Source organism: Phyllobates terribilis, unplaced genomic scaffold, assembly GCF_046119375.1.
Source record: "Phyllobates terribilis strain yellow unplaced genomic scaffold, ASM4611937v1 Scaffold_13__5_contigs__length_258822181, whole genome shotgun sequence".
In the NCBI taxonomy this organism is placed as follows: domain Eukaryota; kingdom Metazoa; phylum Chordata; class Amphibia; order Anura; family Dendrobatidae; genus Phyllobates; species Phyllobates terribilis.
The window spans coordinates 103417121-103438413 of NW_027362773.1; the positions used below are offsets into that span (position 1 = coordinate 103417121).

The following is a 21293-nucleotide window of genomic DNA, read 5'->3' on the forward strand; positions in this document are numbered from 1 at the left end:
GGCCATAATACTGTATGGAGGAATATGTGGGGTGCATTATTCTGTATATAGGACTATGTGGGGCCCACGATTCTGTATGGAGGACTACGTGAGGCCCATTATTCTGTATGGAAGACTGTGTGGAGTCCATTATTCAGTATGGAGGACTGTGTGGGGCCCATTATTCTGTATGGAGGACTATGTGGGGCCCATTATACTGTATGGAGGACTATGTGGGGCCCATTATACTGTATGGAGGACTATGTGGGGCCATTATACTGTATGGAAGACTATGTGGGGCCCATTATTCTGTAAGGAGGACTGTGTGAGGCCATTATACTGCATGGAGGACTAGATGGGGCCCATTATTCTGTACGGAGGACTATGTGGGACTCATTATACGGTATGGAGGACTATGTGGGGCCGATTATACTGTATGGAGGACTATGTGGGAACCAATAAACTGTATGGAGGACTATGTGGGACCCATTAAACTGTATGGAGGACTATGTGGGGCCCATTAAACTGTATGGAGGACTATGTGGGGCCCATTATTCTGGATGGAGGACTATGTGGGGCCCATTATTCTGAATGGAGAACTATGTGGGGCCCCTTATTCTGTATGGAGGACTATGTGGGGCCCATTGTTCTGTATGGAAGACTATGTGGGGCCCATTATACTGTATGGAGGACTGTGCGGGGCCCATTATTCTGAATGGAGGACTATGTGGGGCCTATTATTCTGTATGGAGGACTATGTGGGGCCCATTGTTCTGTATGGAAGACTATGTGGGGCCATTATACTGTATGGAGGACTATGTGCGCCCATTATACTGTATGGAGGACTATGTGGGCCCATTATACTGAATGGAGGACTATGTTGGGCCCATTATTCTGAATGGAGGACTATGTGGGGCCCATTACTCTGTATGGAGGACTATGTGAGGCCCATTATTCTGTATGGAGGACTGTGTGGGGCCCATTATACGGTATGGAGGACTATGTGGGGCCCATTACACTGTATGGAGGACTATGTGGGGCCCATTACTCTGTATAGAGGACTATGTGGGGCCAATATACTGTATGGAGGAATATGTGAGGCCATTCTACTGTATGGAGGACTATGTGGGGCCCATTATTCTGTATGGAGAACTATGTGGGGCCCATTATTCTGTATGGAGCACTGTGTGGGGCCCATTATTCTGTATGGAGGACTATGTGGGGCCCATTATTCTGTATGGAGGACTATGTGGGCCCCATTATACTGTATGGAGGACTATGTGGGGCCCATTATACTGTATGGAGGACTATGTGGGGCCATTATTCTGTATGGAGGAATATGTGGGAACATTATACTGTATGGAGGACTATGTGGGGCTCATTATTCTGTATGAAGGACTATGTGGGGCCCATTATTCTGTATGGCAGACTATGGGTGGCCTATTTTTCTGGATGGAAGACTATGTGAGGCCCATTATACTGTATGGAGGACTAAGTAGGGCCCATTATACTGTATGGAGGACTATGTGGGGCCCATTATACTGTATGGAGGACTATGTGGAGCCATTATATTGTATGGAGGACTATGTGGGACCCATTATACTGTATGGAGGACTATTTGGGGACATTATACTGTATGGAGGACTATGTGGGGCCCATTATACTGTATGGAGGTCTATGTGAGTCCATTACTCTGTATGGAAGACTATGTGAGGCCCATTACTCTGTATAGAGGACTATGTGGGGCCATTATTCTTTATGGAAGACTATGTGGGGCCATTATACTGTATGGAGGAGTATGTGGGGCCATTATACTGTATGGAAGACTATGTGGGGCCATAATACTGTATGAAGGAATATGTGGGGCGGGCGCATTATTCTGTATAGAGGACTATGTGGGGCCCACGATTCTGGATGGAGGACTACGTGAGGCGCATAATTCTGTATGGAGGACTGTGTGGAGCTCATTATTTAGTATGGAGGACTGTGTGGGGCCCATTATTCTGTATGGAGGACTATGTGGGGCCCATTATACTGTATGGAGGACTATGTGGGGCCCATTATACTGTATGGAGGACTATGTGGGGCCATTATACTGTATGGAGGACTATGTGGGGCCCATTATACTGTATGGAGGCCTATGTGGGACCCATTAAACTGTATGGAGGACTATGTGGGACCCATTAAACTGTATGGAGGACTATGTGGGGCCATTATTCTGTATGAAGGACTATGCGGAGTCATTAAACTGTATGGAGGACTATGTGGGGCTCATTATTCTGTATGAAGGACTATGTGGGGCCCATTATTCTGTATGGCAGACTATGGGTGGCCTATTTTTCTGGATGGAAGACTATGTGAGGCCCATTATACTGTATGGAGGACTAAGTAGGGCCCATTATACTGTATGGAGGACTATGTGGGGCCCATTATACTGTATGGAGGACTATGTGGAGCCATTATATTGTATGGAGGACTATGTGGGACCCATTATACTGTATGGAGGACTATTTGGGGACATTATACTGTATGGAGGACTATGTGGGGCCCATTATACTGTATGGAGGTCTATGTGAGTCCATTACTCTGTATGGAAGACTATGTGAGGCCCATTACTCTGTATAGAGGACTATGTGGGGCCATTATTCTTTATGGAAGACTATGTGGGGCCATTATACTGTATGGAGGAGTATGTGGGGCCATTATACTGTATGGAGGACTATGTGGGGCCCATTATACTGTATGGAGGACTATGTGAGGCCCATTATTCTGTATGGAGGACTATGTGAGGCCCATTACTCTGTATAGAGGACTATGTGGGGCCATTATTCTGTATGAAAGACTATGTGGGGCCATTATACTGTATGGAGGACTATGTTAGGCCCATTATTCTGTATGGAAGACTATGTGGGGCCCATTATTCTGTATGGAAGACTATGTGGGGCCATTATACTGTATGGAGGAATATGTGGGAACATTATACTGTATGGAGGAATATGTGGGAACATTATACTGTATGGAGGACTATGTTAGGCCCGTTATTCTGTATGGAGGACTATGTGGGGCCCTTTATTCTGTATGGAGGACTATGTGGGGCCAATATCCTGAATGGAGGACAAAGTGGGCCCATTATTCTGTATAGAGGACTATGTGGGGCCCATTACTCTGTATAGAGGACTATATGGGGCCAATATACTGTATGGAGGAATATGTGAGGCCATTATACTGTATGGAGGACTATGTGGGGCCCATTATTCTGTATGGAGAACTATGTGGGGCCCATTATTCTGTATGGAGGACTATGTGGGGCCTATTATTCTGTATGGAGGACTATGTGGGGCCCATTATTCTGTATGGAGGACTATGTGGGGCCCATTATTTTGTATGGAGGACTATGTGGAGCCCATTATTCTGTATGGAGGACTATGTGGGGCCCATTATACTGTATGGAGGACTATGTGGGCCCATTATACTGTATGGAGGACTATGTAGGCCCATTATACTGTATGGAGGACTATGTGGGCCATTATACTGTATGGAGGACTTTGTGGGGCCTATTATAGCGTATACTGTTTGTCCCGAACTTTGTCCAAGTTTTTAACTTTGGCTCTCTGTGTGCTTGAGTTTGACATCCTATAATCTAGGATGACCGCTGCAATCTGAAAACACGGTAAAGTAAGACCATGGAACTTTATAGAAAGCTGGTCATTGTAGCCTGTTGTATCAGTACATGACCAGGGCTGTGTACTAAGGGAGATGGCCGACCGGATCATTTTAATAGCCGATCATTCCCACTATATGTTTTTGCCCAATCCATGACAGAGAAGGAGGCTACCCCAGTGACTAAGCCATGCCAGCCCCCTTCAGGACTGATCATGTGGCTACACCATACTGTGTTAAGCAAATGAAGGAAATAGATCTGCCAGGACCAACGCCAATATCTGGAAATAGTGCATAGTATGTTATATCATTAGTCTGATGAATGTCTACATATGGGCATCCAGATCTAGGTTAGAAGTGTCATGAAATTTTCATTTAGGTCTTAAAGGAAATGTGTCATTAGAAAAGAACCCATTGCTTAAATCAGGATATTATATTGTAGGGGATCTGTCACCAGGCTTTTGCCACTTTTAATCTGATTCCAATGATGTGTCACTTGCTTGGATCCTTGCTGTAGTCTTGATAAAATCACTGTTTTATCAGCAGGTGATTATTACTACCACTGCAGATAGTCCTCAAGATTTATGAGCTCTACATAAACCCGCCCCCTCCACTGATTGGCAGTTTCTACAGAAAACTGCCAATCAGTGGTGTGGGTGGAGTTATACAGAGCTCAGCATTTGAGCACTGCTAGATCTGCAGCAGATAAAAGCTGGATTTTATCAAAGCTGGAACAAGCAGTGCAATAAGTGACTCATTGCTGGAATCCTGGTCTCTGTACAACATGGTGCTCTCAGGACAGCAAAAAAAACTGGTGACAGATTCCCTTTCAGTTCAGTTATTTATTTTCAAAATTCATATCACTATTTATATTAAAAATCAGAAATCTTGCAATTTTATACTACAGTCATACTTCCTGTTTTGCATAGATGACTTTTCAGCAGTCTCATTAACATCACAGACTGGATAACAATGAAGGATAACACCTCTATATACAGTAGATAACACATGATCCACCATTCACAATAGGTGATGTTACAGCTCACCTCCTCCTGTACAATGACTGATAACATCTCTATATACAGTAGATAACACAGGATCCACCATTCACAATAGGGGATGTCACAGCTCACATCCTCCCACTCCTGTACAATGACTGATAACATCTCTATATACAGTAGATAACACAGGATCCACCATTCACAATAAGGGATGTCACAGCTCACCTCCTCCTCCTGTACAATGGCTGATAACACCTCTATATACAGTAGATAAAGAATTCACCATTCACAATAGGTGATGTCACAGCTCACCTCCTCCTCTTCCGGTACAATGACTGATAACACCTCTATATACAGTAGATAACACAGGATCCACCATTCACAATAAGTGATATCACAGCTCACCTCCTCCTCCTGTACAATTACTGATAATATCTCAATGTACAGTAGATAACACAGGATCCACCACTCACAATAGGCGATGTCACAGCTCACCTCATCCTCCTGTACAATGGCTGATAACACCTCTATAAACAGTAGATAACACAGGATCCACCATTCACAATAGGTGATGTCACAGCTCACCTCCTCCTCCTCATGTACAATGACTGATAACACATCTATATACAGTAGATAACACAGGATCCACCATTTACAATAGTGATATCACAGTTCACCTCCTCCTCCTGTCCAATGACTTATAACACCTCTATATACAGTAGATAACACAGGATTCACCATTCACAATAGGTGATGTCACAGCTCACCTCTTTCTGTACAATGACTGATTACACCTCTATATACAGTAGATAATGTAGCGTCGGCATCTCTGCCCCCTGCCAGGCAGAGACGCTGTTCCCTTACCGCCGCGGTCCGGCTCCGGCATCTTCCGGCCTCCCTGTTGCTGCTGCTGGTGCGTGCAGCTTCCCCGGCACTGCACTTAGGGCGCACGCGCTCCCTCCCTCTTAAAGGGGCTGCGCGCGCCGTTCTAAAAAGTCCCCAGCCAATGGCCGGAGGACTTTCTCTATAAAAGGCACCTCCTCCAATATGGAGGTGCCCGTGCAAGGTTGCTGCTCTGTGATACTTACTTTGCTTCAGCTGCCGTGTCTGCCAGCCTGCTTACCTGGAAGCACCTGCCTGTTACCTGCCATGCCCTCCAGCCTGCTTACCTGGAAGCACCTGCCTGTTACCTGCCATGCCTGCTTACCTGCCTTTACCTGCCATGCCCACCTGCCTGCTTACCTGGAAGCACCTGCCAGTTACCTTCTGTGCCCGCTTGCCTGCCTTTACCTGCCATGCCCACCTGCCTGCTTACCTGGAAGCACCTCCCTGTTATCTATTGTGCCCGCCAGCTTGCCTACCCGGAGCCTGCCTGACTACCTGGACCACCCGTCAGCCCGCCTGCCATGCTCTTCCGCTGTACCAGTCAGTTCCTGCCTTCTGACCCATGGGCGTCACCTGCTCTCATACAAGGTCGATACCAGTGTGGCACCTGGTCCCTCTGCTCGGTCCCTCCCTGGTTCACGGAGTCGACTAAGCTGCCGTGCGACCCTGGTCAGGCCGAGTAGATATTTAGTCACGCCCCTCTGGTCCCTCCTTGCACCGCAGCACAGAGGTTCCACCACCCGGATCCGTAACAGTTTGCACGGGCCATGGAACCCGGTGCCTCCCAGGATCCTTCGCTTTCTGACCTGTACCAGGAGGTTTCTCGTCAGAGATCCCAACAGGAACCTATCCTGACCTACCTGCGGTCTGTCAACTCCCGCCTGGACACGCTGTCCATCCCACCTGTGTCCGTCTCGAGCCGAGCGGCACCCACTCCGGCGGCGCCTCAGCCTACTAGTGCCATGGCATCCAGCTCTGGACCCTGGCTCTCTGCGCCTCCACGTTTTGGTGGTGACCCCATCTTATGTCAAGGTTTTCTAAACCAGTGCACGCTGCATTTTGAACTCCTGGCACATCAGTTTCCCTCCGACCGGGCCAAGGTGGCGTTCATCATGTCTCACCTCACCAGGGAAGCATTGGCATGGCTAAACCCCCTATGGGAGAGAGGGGATCCCCTGGTGTCCGATCTTCTGGCTTTCCTCACTGCCTTCCGGAAGGTCTTCGATGACGGAAGACTTCTACTGCCTCCTCACTGCTCCGTCTCCGCCAAGGGAGTCTCTCTGTGGGCCAGTATGCAATACAGTTCCGTACCCTCGCATCTGAGCTTGCCTGGAACAACGAGGCCCTGGTGTCCACCTTCTTGGAGTGTCTTTCCGGATGAATCAAGGATGAGCTAGCCGGTCGTGACATCCCTTCCACTCTGGACGACCTGGTGTCATTAGCTACCCGGATTGACATCCGTTTCTTGGAATGAGTTAAGGAGACTACCCGGGACAGAAGATTTCCTCGTCTCGCTCCGGTATTCCAGAAACCAGCCTCCCAAAAAGCAATTCCCCGGGCACGCTCGCCTGAACCCATGCAAATTGACCAAACCAAGATGGTCAGGTCTCACCAGGAGACGCGCCGAGCCGAAGGGAGTTGCTTCTACTGTGGCAGTAAGGAGCATCTGATCCGTTCATGCCCGGTGAAGCCGGAAAACTCCAGTGTTTAGGACCGCTCGGAGAGGTCGTCATAGGCAAGAGTAAATCCTCTCCGTCCTTGACTCTATCTGTTTCTATTTCTAGTGGCGAGACCCGCTTCTTTGAGACCGCTCACCTGGATTCCGGAGCCGCTGGGAATCTAATTTCTCAGGCCCTTGTGGAGCAGTATCAGATTTCTACCAAACGTCTGGCCGAACCATTGGCAGTCGCTTCTCTGGATGGGAGACCATCCTGCTCATCACAGAACCTGTAACCCTTCAGGTGGGAATGCTGCAAAGGATCTCCTTTCATGTGCTGTCCGGTCTCTCTCACTCCCTCTTGCTTGGTCTACCCTGACTACAGAGACATGAACCCATCCTGAATTGGCGATCTGGTGGGGTGCTCCGTTGGGGGCAGGATTGCCATGAGACCTGCCTGGTTCCGGTTTGTCCGGCTCGACCTCCGTCTACTCCGGCTAATCTACTTGGTCTGCCGGCACCCTACTGGTCCTATGTGGACATCTTCGACAAGAAGGAACCGGAGACACCTCCACCTCATAGACCGTATGATTGGCCTATCGATCTGGTACTCAGTGCTTCTCCTCCCCGCAGGCGTATCTACCCCTTGTCGCTGGCTGAGACCCGGGCCATGTCTGAGTACATCGAGGAGAATCTTGCTAGGGGATTCATTCAGAAATCTACTTCCCCGGGTGGAGCAGGATTCTTCTTCGTTAAAAAGAAAGACGGCTCGCTACGGCCGTGTATCGACTACAGGGGTCTTAACCAGATTACCATCAAGAATAAGTACCCCCTGCCTCTCATCTCGGAGCTGTTCGACCGCCTTAAAGGCGCGAAAGGTCTTCACCAAGCTCGATCTTCGTGGGGCGTACAATTTGGTCCGGATCCACCAGGGAAACGAGTGGAAGACGGCATTCAACACCCGGGACAGTCACTATGAATACCGCGTGATGCCCTTTGGTCTCTGTAACGCCCCAGCCGTCTTCCAGGAGCTGGTTAACAACATTTTCCGTGACCTCTTGTATTCTTGCGTAGTGGTGTACCTTGACGATATCTTGGTATTCTCTCCGGATCTGCCCTCACACCGGAGGAATGTTCGTCAGGTTCTGCTAAGGCTCCGGCAGAATCGTCTCTATGCAAAATTTGAGAAGTGTCTCTTCGAGCAGACTTCCCTTCCGTTCCTGGGATATATTATCTCTGAGACTCGTCTTTGGATGGACCCCGAGAAGGTTTCTGCCGTCTTAAAATGGCCCTGACAGGAGGGGTTGAAGGCGATTCAGCGATTCATGGGCTTCGCAAATTATTACTGCCTCTTCATCCCTCATTTCTCCTCCCGGACCGCTCCCATCTCTGCACTCACCCGTAAGGGAGCAAATCCCAAGGAATGGACTTCTGAAGCAGAGGAGTCCTTCGTCTCCCTTAAACAAGCTTTTTCCTCCGCCCCTGTGCTGCACCGTCCGGATTGCAACAAGCAGTTCTTCCTGGAGGTAGATGCTTCCTCCTCCGGAGCCGGAGTGGTGCTCACCCAGAAATCCCCGTCTGGGAGAATGGTAACCTGCAGCTTCTTCTCCAAGCTTTTCTCCTCATCCGAGCACAACTACTCCATAGGAGATCGTGAGCTGCTTGCCATCAAATTGGCGCTGGAGGAGTGGCGCTACCTACTGGAAGGGGCTCTGCACCCGGTGATCATCTACACTGATCACAAAAACCTGGCCTATTTACAAAACGCCCAGAGACTCAATCCGCGAGAGGCCCGGTGGTCTCTGTTCTTTGCCCGATTCTGCTTTACTCTACATTACCTCATTGCGGACAAGAATGTTAATGCCGACGCTCTATCCCGCTCTTTCCTGTCCTCCTCCCAAGAGGAGAAGCCTCTGTATATCATCATCCCCTCCAGTGTAATGACTGTGGCCCTGTTTGACCTGTCTCGTCTTCCACCCTGTAAGACTTTTGTAGCTGTTCCGGATCGTAAGAAGGTTCTTTTCTGGGGTCATTCGTCCAAACTAGCCGGCCATGCAGGCCAGAGGAAGACCTTCCTGCTCATCGCCCGGCATTACTGGTGGCCTTCTCTGCGCAAGGACGTTGCGGATTTCGTCACGGCTTGTTCCTCCTGTGCCCGTAACAAAGTTCCCAGGCATCTTCCCGCCGGCCATCTCCTCCCTCTACCCGTACCTTCCGCTCCATGGCAACACATAGCTATGGACTTTATTATGGATCTCCCTGTTTCTGCCGGTTGTATTGTCATTTGGGTGGTCGCTGACCGCTTTTCTAAGATGGCCCACTTCATCCCTCTGCCTGGTCTCCCGTCCGCATCTGTGCTGGCTAAGGACTTTATCCATCACATCTTTCGTCTCCACGGCCTTCCCCTCCACATCGTGTCTGATCGTGGGGTCCAGTTCACTTCGCGCTTCTGGAGAGCTACGTGTAAACTGCTGGATGTCACCCTGGATTTCTCCTCTGCTTATCATCCTCAGTCCAATGGTCAAGTGGAACGTATCAACCAGGTCCTTACCAGCTTTCTCCGGCATTTCGTCAATGCTCACCATAACGATTGGGTTGAGCTCCTACCATGGGCCGAGTTCTCCTATAACAACCATGAGAGTGAGTCTTCTCTCAAATCCCCGTTCTTTTTGGTCTACGGTCAACACCCTCGGATTCCGTTTCCCGTCTCCGCTTCAGTGGACAACCCTGCTGCGGAGTCTCTGGTCAGCGAATTTTCTACTATTTGGGAAGACACTAGATCCACACTTCTTCGGTCCTCCGAGCGGATGAAGAGACATGCCGATAAGAGACGTCTGAATCCGCCTCAATTCCATCTGGGAGACAGGGTCTGGCTCTCCTCCAAACATGTTCGGCTCAAAATACCATTGCATAAGTTGGGTCCTCGGTTCATCGGCCCGTTTGAGGTTCTCAAGCAAATCAATCCCGTGGCTTACAAGCTAAAACTCCCAGCCACCTTACAGATTCCCAACTCCTTCCACGTATCTCTCCTCAAACGAGTTGTTCTTAATTCTTTTTCTGACGATCCAGGTACCACTCCAGTCTCCGCTGAGGACATCTATGAGATAGAGAACATTTTGGCCACCAAAAGGGTAAGGGGAAAAAACTTTTTTGTGGTGGATTGGAAGGGGTTTGGCCCAGAGGAGAGGTCTTGGAAACCCAGGGAGAACATCCATGCCCCTCTTCTTCTTAAAGAATTTCTTGCTGGCCTAAAAAAGAGAGGGCGTAAGGGGGGGGGGGGGTACTGTAGCGTCGGCGTCTCTGCCCCCTGCCAGGCAGAGACGCCGTTCCCCTTACCGCCGCGGTCCTGCTCCGGCGTCTTCCGGCCTCCCTGCTGCTGCTGCTGGTGCGCGCAGCTTCCCCGGCACTGTGCTAAGGGCGTGCGCGCTCCCTCTTAAAGGGGCCGCGCGCCGTCCTAAAAAGTCCCCGGCCACTGGCCGGAGGACTTTCTCTATAAAAGGCACCTCCTCCAATATGGAGGTGCCCGTGCAAGGTTCTTGCTCCGTGATACTTACTTTGCTTCAGCCCTCAGGTCCTCTGCAAATCACTCTTATCCGCCAGTCTGATCTTCAGTCCAGTCCGCCAGTCTGACTACTTTCCAGCCTGACAGTCTGCCTTCAGTCCAGCCCGCCAGTAAGTCTATGGGCTCTGCCAGCCTGCTTACCTGGAAGCACCTGCCTGTTACATGCCGTGTCTGCCAGTCTGCTTACCTGGAAGCACCTGCCTGGTACCTGCCGTGCCTGCCAGCCTGATTACCTGGAAGCACCTGCCTGTTACCTGCCGTGCCCGCTTGCCTGCCTTTACCTGCCGTGCCCACCTGCCTGCTTATGTGGAAGCACCTGCCTGTTATCTGTTGTGCCCGCCAGCTTGCCTACCCGGAGCACCTGTTTGGCTATCAGCCGAATCAGCCTGCCTGACTACCTGGACCACCCGTCAGCCCGCCTGCAGTGCTCTTCCACTGTACCGGTCAGTTCCTGCCTTCTGACCCGTGGGAGTCACCTGCTCTCATACAAGGTCGGTCCCAGAGTGGCACCTGGTCCCCCTGCTCGGTCCCTCCCTGGTTCACGGAGTCGACTGAGCCGCCTTGCGACCCTGGTCAGGCCGAGTAAATACTTAGCCATGCCCCTCTGGTCCCTCCTTGCACCGCAGCACAGAGGTTCCACCACCCGGATCCATAACAGATAACACAGGATCCACCATTCACAATAGGTGATGTCACAGCTCACCTCCTCCTCCTCTTGTACAATGACTGATAACACCTCTATACACAGTAGATAACACAGAATCCACCATTCACAATAGGTGATGTCACAGCTCACCTCCTCTTCCTGTATAATGACTGATAACACAGGATCCACCATTCACAATAGGTGATATCACAGCTCACCTCCTCCTGTACAATGACTGATAACACCTCTATATACAGTAGATAACACATGATCCATCATTCACAATAGGTGATGTCACAGCTCACCTCCTCCTCCTCCTGTATAATGATCTTTGTCCAGATTAGAGTATGCTCAGATAATGATTATATCCAAAACAAATAGGGTCTTTGTCAGTCTATTGCTTCTAATGTCCATATGAAGAACAGGAAGTAGAAGTCCAGTCAAATATGTCTAATGGTCTAAAAATTGAAAGTTATTTTTTCTGATATAGATAGTGATATGTAGTATAAAATACATGATTTACCATAAAAATCAGATTTAAATAATAATTAATTTTCCAATGACCCATTCATATTAAAGGGAATCTGCCAGCAGGTTTTTTATATACAATCTGAGGGCATTATGATATAGGGGCCAAGACACAGATTTCAGGGATGTGTCACTTATTAGGCTGTGTGCTGTTGTTTCAATACAATGAAGATTTTATCATCACAAGATTATCACTGCCCAGACTACCGCTCACGTGCACCATGGTCCGACCATGCCACCTCCTCTGATAAGCAGCTCACTGTCAATAGACAATGTACACAGACAGCTGTGGTGTGGGTGGGGGCAGCTTTCTGACCTCTGCTACAGCTAAAAACTTTGATTGCGACACAACTGCTGCACTCAGTAAATGAAGTGATACATCACTGGAATCAGGGTCTCTTTTCCTACATTATGCTGCTCTCAGATGAGGTAGCAAAAACCTGCTGACAGATTCCCTTTAAATGGGATTGTCCAGGAATAGTAAATATTGTTGCTTACTTACCTATCTACAGGTTGTGTCTGTTTTTTCAGCCAAGTCCTATTGAAAGCAATAAGGCAAAGTTGCAGCACCGTACACAACTTGTAGACTGGAGAGCACTGTGTTTGGAAGAAAGCAGCCATGTTTTATTTAATTCCGAATAACCCCTTTTAAGGTTCTTATGGCGCAAAGCACAGATTTTTTTTTTATCCTTGCTGAATCCATTTCCTCCATGTGATATTTTTCTCTCCAAAAAAAAAATAGAACCTTGGTGTGAAACCAAGCTAAATGTGCAAAGCTCTTCTGTACTCAAGAACTAATTAAGAACCTAGAATTTAAAGCTGTCTTTCTGTGATGTGGTGTTCAGTCTTTCTGTGACATGAGACTCGATTCCATGAAAGTGAAAGAAGTAAAAGGAAAGGTTGATAAAAAAAAAAAAATGTCTGAACCGTCTTGTGTTATGTGGGTGTACGTCTCAGGAACCTCTCCCGGAGGAAGGTGATAAAATAGGACTTGTTAATTTAAGACAGCTCTCCGAACTCCAATGCTTTGTGTCATTTTATTCCCTCCGGAAGTGAACCATATCAGACATGCGATGTTCTACACTAATACAGTAAAGCCTTTTATGAAGCGACTTCTGGATGCATATGTGAGGGTGGTGGGGATGGCGTTTCACTCCCCTGACAGCTCCCGTTGGTTAAATGTATGGAAATGTATGTATTTTACTCTATTCTATTTAACAGTTATCCTTCTGTGGCTGCAGTTCCTATTAGTAGGGAAAACCGGGTTAACTGTAGGGACGGCCCATAGTGAGGAGAAGGATTTGGATTGTGGGTTAGTGACAGGAATAGGAAGTTTAGTTGAGAGTCGAGTGTTGGCAAGGAAGGAAGTGAGGACACCCTCTGGTCTAGGTGAACTTTACGTGTGTGTGTGGGTGTGAAGAAGACAGCAGTGGAAGCAAGAAAGGGGAACAAATAAGAAGAACTACATGTTTGACTGCAAAATACACTGAGCAGGCGAGTTTGGAAAGGGAACTGGTGGTAAGTAACTTCGTTGGAGTCCCTAAGGTTCTCTGGGAATGGAAAAGTATCATTCAGCTCTTGAGGGTCCAAGAAGAAACTAGTCAGCAAGGCTGGGGCACAGACAGTAAAGTGGTAGCCAAAGCCGCTTTGTTTACATGGTTCCCGAAAAGTGGGCTGGAGATAGTGTTCACTGGAAGGCTAAGCTAAAGTGTCATTTTAGCTAGGAAGATTGGAAGTCCTTTACTCTCTTCTGCAGATTTCACCAAATGTGTCGCTGAAGATGTTTGCCGGAGACATGTCATTGTTTCATAATTTAAAGAACGATGTCAACATCTCCTGCTGCTTGCTGTGTGTCATTACAACTTTTAGTAAAGATGAGTTTGTTTTTATGGACTGTTGTGGTTTTCTGTTCGTGGGGTCACGAGGAATCATGAGCAAGCCAAGCGAGGAGGACCAGAGGAGCTTGGAAGTGCCCACGGTAACCTCAGCATCACACACGCACTGAAAACGGACCTCGTCTTTCTGTAACGTGCCGGGGTGCAGAAGCCATAGTAATCGCCCATAGCTACCGTCCCAGGCGCGGTTACACACATACGCCTCAAGAATAGATGTAAAAGTGTGCTTAAAACTATACGTTCCCACCATCAGTATTTAGTGAGTTTTTTACGGTGCAGATTTTCTACACTTAGTAGCCAAGTTAGTTATTTGTGCTTTTCCATTTCTTGTGTTTTTTATATGCATTTTTATTGCGTTTTTGTCTCTCTTTTATGTCATGTTTCAAATAAAACTGCTTTGCTTTACAAACTTCCTATTACTTAGCTGTGATAAAAGTTTATTGAAAAAGTCATGTCAGGTTACCCGCGGTCAGTCTGGACATTGCAGTCTATATATGGACCATGAAATACACTCAGGTGATCCCAGCTCAAAACTGGGCTGTAATACTAGTCTCAGCTTATGGTCAAAAGTGGAGCGGCTTGTATAGAAAAAAAAAATCTTCCAAAGTTTTGTTTGACTTCTGTTGCAAAGTTTTTACATGATTGAGATCCAGGACAATGATATACTTTCAGATATTTTACACTCTTACCATCACAGCCTCTATCCACAGGACCTACTCGATGGAGAGCATCAGCCAAGAGATCAGGAAGGCGACCGTTGAGATCCACAGAGGCAAGACAGCCCTGGAAACCATCTCGAGATGCAACGAGTTTTGGGAGAGTGGCGTACATATTTCTAGGCAGCCCACCAATATATAGTTCACCTGGATATGAGAATAGAGAAAGGAAGGAAAGAGAAACAGGAATGAAACATAAAATAAAGTGACGGGGAGAAAAAATAAAATTAGTGAGTAAAACTAAATTTTTAACATTGATTATAAAGCAAACAATAAGCACTAAAATGTTACACAAAAAGCAGATTAGTTGATTAATTAGATGCAAGGGAATAGGGGGGCAATGCTGATGCTTCTGCTGAACCCTGAGTTCACATGATCACTGGGTGTCCGTCAGGAATCTTAGGAGGTCCAGATCACCTCTGTCAGTGACTGATGTATATACACTGCTCAAAAAAAATAAAGGGAACACTTAAACAACAGAATATAACTCCAAGTGAATCAAACTTCTGTGAAATCAAATGTGGCTCCCATGAGGGTTCAGTCGCCACAGGGGTACTACAACTGGTGGTGCCTCACTCTCTGGTAAGGAAAAGGGTACAGCCCGGGACCCCAACACCTGCATCCAACACTACACTGCTCCAGGCCGGCTGGAGGGGCAAGATGCACTGTGTTCTGCTGAGTCCTGTCCCTGGCAGGAGTGGGGGGAACCAGAGTGAGGGGGAACCAAGTAGTGGGTGTGAGTGGAGGAAGCAGTTTAGGGGAGCATTTGTTAGGAGTATAAATAGGGGATCCATCTTTGGTAGTGAGGAGTAGTATTAGTAGTAGTAGTAAGTTTACGTCTGTGTCTAGTAAGAGGAGCTGGTGCTCTTCAGTAGCCCTGCTCCAGAGTGGGCCTAGTAAATGAGGCCTAGCGGAGGAGAGAAGAGGAGGGGAGCAGAGGAGGAAGGCTCCGGTAACTGAAGGGGTCCCAGGGGTATGGAAGGAGCAGGAAGCCACCCGTACGCTCTAATCTGTCAAGTGTCAGAGGGACCAGGCCGCAAGAAGGGAACCGGTCCCTGGGCTAGTCGTGTCGCTTCAAGCCTCAGCTAGGAAACCGGAGGCTTCTGACTTTTATGGTGCAGTTGCCATACACGCATTCTAGCAGCCAAGAAAGGTAGCCGAGTAGGACCAGGGAACTCCAGGTGTCCCTGAAGGATCCGAGGACGCCATCTTGGGGCTCAGTTTTTGAGGCGCAGGGCAGGAGGGAGAGACCCAGTGCGGAAAGTTGGCTGAGAAAATGAACATATAGAAAGGGGGTCCCAATAAGTACTCTCGAATTGACGGAGGGACTTCTGAACCCCTGCTTGGTGAACGCAGCGCGGCGCGGGAAGCGGTAACCTGTACAGTGTACCTAAGGAATCCAAAAAGAACTGTGAGTAAAATCGGATGACTGCACTCACTGTCTCTGTCGGTTATTGCCGCCGCACCATCATCCCTTTTACGCCATCTCTGACCTGCATCCCATCCATCAACCCTGCCCCGGGGGCCCGCTCCGCCTGTGGGGAGCAGAAACATCCCAGCTGCCATCCCATCACCCCCGGAGGTCTGCAGCAGCGCCGGTAATCATTACCGGAAACCACAGGTGGCGTCACGAGACAAACTAAAAACATTAAAACCCCTTTTAAAGAGTGACCCCAGAGGACGGGCCCGGGAGCCGACTGCCGTGACACCCCACAGAAGGTCAAGGCACGGGTACCGAGTCTCCCCCATATATCCCCCTGGGCGAGTCACAAACTGTCCACTTAGGAAGCAACACTGATTGACAATCAATTTCACATGCTGTTGTGCAAATGGAATAGACAATAGATGGAAATTATTGGCAATTATCAAGACACCCTCAATAAAGGAGTGGTTCTGCAGGTGGGGACCACAGACCACATCTCAGTACCAATGCTTTCACACTCGTGGTAGCATGAGACGGACTCTACAACCCACAGAAGTTGCTCCGGTAGTGCAGCTCATCCAGGATGGCACATCAATGCAAGCTGTGGCAAGAAGGTTTGCTGTGTCTGTCAGCATAGTGTCCAGAGGCTGGAGGCGCTACCAGGAGACAGGCCAGTACACCAGGAGACATGGAGGGGGCCGTAGGAGGGCAGCAACCCAGCAGCAGGACCGCTACCTCAGCCTTTGTGCAAGGAGGAACAGGAGGAGCACTGCCAGAGCTCTGCAAAATGACCTCCAGCAGGCCACAAATGTGCATGTGTCTGCACAAACGGTTAGAAACCGACTCCATGAGGGTGGTATGAGGGCCTGAAGTCCACAGATGGGGGTTGTGCTCACAGCCCAACACCGTGCAGGACGCTTGGCATTTGCCACAGAACACAAGGATTGGCAAAGTCACCACTGGCGCCCTGTGCTCTTCACAGATGAAAGCAGGTTCACACTGAGCACATGTGACAGACGTGACAGAGTCTGGAGACGCCGTGGAGAGCGATCTGCTGCCTGCAACATCCTTCAGCATTACCGGTTTGGCAGTGGGTCAGTAATGGTGTGGGGTGGTATTTCTTTGGAGGGCCGCACAGCCCTCCATGTGCTCGCCAGAGGTAGCCTGACTGCCATTAGGTACCGAGATGAGATCCTCAGACCCCTTGTGAGACCATATGCTGGTGCGGTTGGCCCTGGGTTCCTCCTAATGCAGGACAATGCCAGACCTCATGTGGCTGGAGTGTGTCAGCAGTTCCTGCAAGATGAAGGCATTGAGGCTATAGACTGGCCCGCCCGTTCTCCAGACCTGAATCTGATTGAGCACATCTGGGACATCATGTCTCGCTCCATCCACCAACGTCACGTTGCACCACAGACTGTCCAGGAGTTCGCGGATGCTTTAGTCCAGGTCTGGGAGGAGATCCCACAGGAGACCATCCGCAACCTCATCAGGAGCATGCCCAGGCATTGTAGCGAGGTCATACAGGCACGTGGAGGCCACACACAATACTGAGCCTCATTTTGACTTGTTTCAAGGACATTACATCAAAGTTGGATCAGCCTGTAGTGTGTCTTTCCACTTTAATTTGGGGGTGACTCCAAATCCAGGCCTCCATTGGTTAATAAATTTGATTTCCATTGATGATTTTTGTGTGATTTTGTTGTCAGCACATTCAACTTTGTACAGAACAAAGTATTCAATGAGAATATTTCATTCATTCAGATCTAGGATGTGTTATTTGAGTGTTCCCTTTATTTTTTTGAGCAGTATATATATATATATATATATATATATATATATATATATATATATATATATATATATACAGTACAGACCAAAAGTTTGGACACACCTTCTCATTTATAGATTTTTCTGTATTTTCATGACTATGAAAATTGCACATTCACACTGAAGCCATCAAAAGTATGAATTAACACATGTGGAATTATATACTTAAAAAAGTGTGAAACAACTGAAAATATGTCTTATATTCTAGGTGCTTCAAAGTAGCCACCTTTTGCTTTGATGACTGCTTTGCACGCTCTTGGCATTCTCTTGATGAGCTTCAAGAGGTAGTCACCGGAAATGGTATTCACTTCACAGGTGTGCCCTGTCAGGTTTAATAAGTGGGATTTCTTGCCTTATAAATAGGTTTGGGACCATCAGTTGTGTTGTGCAGAAGTCTGGTGGATACACAGCTGATAGTCCTACTGAATAGACTGTTAGAATTTGTATTATGGCAAGAAAAAAGCAGCTAAGTAAAGAAAAACGAGTGGCCATCATTACTAAGAAATGAAGGTCAGTCAGTCTGAAAAATTGGGCAAACTTTGAAAATGTCCCCAAGTGCAGTTGCAAAAACCATCAGGCGCTACAAAGAAACTGGCTCACATGAGGACTGCCCCAGGAAAGGAAGACCAAGAGTCACCTCTGCTTTTGAGGATAAGTTTATCCGAGTCACCAGCCTCAGAAATCGCAGGTTAACAGCAGCTCAGATTAGAGACCAGGTCAATGCCACACAGAGTTCTAGCAGCAGACACATCTCTGCAACAACTGTTAAGAGGAGACTTTGTGCAGCAGGCCTTCATGCTAAAATAGCTGCTAGGAAACCACTGCTAAGGACAGGCAACAAGCAGAAGAGACTTGTTTGGGCTAAAGAACACAAGGAATGGACATTAGACCAGTGGAAATCTGTGCTTTGGTCTGATGAGTCCAAATTTGAGATCTTCAGTGTGAATGTACAATTTTCATAGTCATGAAAATACAGAAAAATCTATAAATGAGAAGGTGTGTTCAAACTTTTGGTCTGTACTGTATATATATATATATATATATATATATATATATATATATTGTGGCAAGACGACTCGCTCGGCTCTCCCGGAGGCAGACTCAGGACACACGTTCTCAGGTTACCTTTCTGCTGGTTTATTATCTGGCATAAACTCATGCAGGGTTCCGCAGGAAAAAATAAACAAGACCCTCCTGGGTTAAACGGGAAAACAAAACAAAGTATAGCTCAGTCCATAGGTGAGCTGGTGCCGCCCACTCTCAGTAGCATAAACTGCACAGGTAACAAGCTCTGCAGCTTCCACAATACTGTCTGGAGACTTCCCTCTCCAGACCACACTCCAGAGAAAAAAAAAAGGACTGAGCTTTTACACATTGCTCAGCCACACCCTGAGGGGAGGTAGGGGTAATGGCGTCCCGCCCTTTTTGCCATTCCCATAAAACCACACACCCTTTAACAGAGTATACCTACCAGCATATAACAGGCTGGCAGAAAAATAAAGTAGGGCTTAGTTCACACAGGAGAGCATCCTGAGTGACACATACCTCCCCTCACATATAAAACCAGTGACACTGTCACATATTACCCCCCTCTGCCCAAAGCCGGGGGTTTGGGCACCTTCTGACACCAGGCAGGGAATCCTAGAGAGGGCATCTGCATTCCCATGTAACCTCCCGGGTCTATGCTCCACGTGAAAGTTAAAATCTTGAAGCTCTAGGAACCATCTAGTTACCCTGGCATTTTTACCCCTCTTCTCCCTCAACCATCTCAATGGGGCATGGTCTGATACTAATTTAAACTTCCGGCCTAGTAGGTAATATTTCAGTGTATCCACGGCCCATTTTATGGCTAAACACTCTTTCTCTATTATGGCATAGTTCTTCTCGCAGGAGGACAGCTTTCCGCTTAGATAGAGAATGGGATGTTCTTCCCCATTTATCTCTTGGGAGAGTACGGCTCCTAGACCAACCTCTGAAGCGTCAGTCTGGACCACAAATTCTTTCTTGAAGTCTGGCGCGACCAGGATCGGCTGCTTGCACAGTGTTAGCTTCAACTGTTGAAACGCGGTCTCCGTTTCTTCCGTCCATTTCACCATGGTTGATTTGGTGCCTTTTAGAAGATCCGTTAGTGGCACGGCAATCATGGCGAAATTCGGGATAAACCGCCGGTAGTATCCCACCATTCCCAAGAATGCTCTCACCTGCTTTTTCGAGAGCGGTTGCGGCCAGGTTTGAATTGCCTCCACTTTCTTGATTTGCGGCTTTATTTCGCCTCTCCCAACAACATAGCCCAGGTACTTGGCCTCCTCTTTTCCGATGGCACACTTTCTCGGATTTATGGTAAATCCTGCCTTCCTTAGCGCCTCCAGAACGGCCTGTAGTTTAGGTAGGTGACTAGCCCAGTCTGGGCTAAAGACCACAATGTCGTCAAGGTAGGCTGCGGCATACTTCTTATGTGGGGCTAGGATCCGATCCATAGTCCTCTGGAACGTGGCTGGGGCCCCCTGTAGTCTGAACGGCATCCGCGTGTATTGAAAACACCCATCAGGTGTTGAGAAAGCCGTCTTCTCCTTAGCCATCTGGGACATGGGGATCTGCCAGTAGCCCTTCGTCAGGTGAAGAGTGGTGATGTACCTCGCCGGTCCAAGCCTCTCGATAAGTTCGTCGACACGGGGCATCGGGTACGCGTCACACTTGGATACCTCATTCAGCCAGCGGTAGTCATTACAAAACCTCCACTCTCCATTGGGTTTCGGCACGAGGACGGTTGGGCTCGACCACCCACTCTTTGACTCCTCTATTACCCCGAGGTCTAACATCCTCTTCACCTCAGCTGAGATCACCTCCCGGCGTGCTTCCGGAATCCGATACAGCTTTAGATTCACTCGTACGTGCGGCTCTGTCAGCACGTCATGCTCTACCACTTGAGTATGCCCCGGCAACTCTGAGAACAGCTCCCGATTCCGCTGTAGTAATTCTCAACACTGTTGCTTCTGGGCCGGTGATAGAGTCTCTGCAATAGTGACTTCCTCCACCTTGCCTTCTGGTGCGGCTCCCAGGCAAGTAGTTTCCACAGGTTCACGGTCCCGCCACGGCTTGAGCAAATTTACATGATATATTTGATGCGGCTTTCTTCGGCCAGGCTGGTGGACTTTATAATTAACCTCGTTGACTTTCTCCACCACCTCGTATGGATCTTGCCATTTGGCGAGGAACTTGCTCTCGATGGTAGGGATCAGCACCAAAACACGTTCCCCGGGCTGAAACTGTCTTAGTCTCGCCGACCGATTATAGACTCTCGCCTGGACTTCCTGCGCCTGGAGGAGATGTTCCTTCACGATGGGCATCACCTTTGACATTCTCTCCTGTAACTGGGCGACATGTTCGATGATACTCTGGTGTGGCGTGACTTCAGCCTCCCAAGTTTCCTTGGCGATGTCTAGGAGACCTCTTGGATGCTGCCCATATAGGAGCTCAAATTGAGAGAAGCCAGTGGAGGCTTGAGGAACTT

At 48.3% G+C, this 21293-nt stretch overlaps 1 protein-coding gene across 18 annotated transcripts in view; it reads right to left on the reverse strand.

Annotated features, from left to right (window-relative positions):
• The window catches only part of NRXN2 (neurexin 2), a 961844-nt gene that overhangs the window by 413961 nt on the left and 526590 nt on the right, over window positions 1-21293 (reverse strand). For all 18 annotated transcript variants that reach the window (XM_073658329.1, XM_073658327.1, XM_073658343.1 and 15 more), the window contains one exon: window positions 14503-14676. In XM_073658329.1, coding sequence (XP_073514430.1) covers window positions 14503-14676 — 174 coding nt within the window. The remainder of the gene's footprint in view (window positions 1-14502; window positions 14677-21293) is intronic.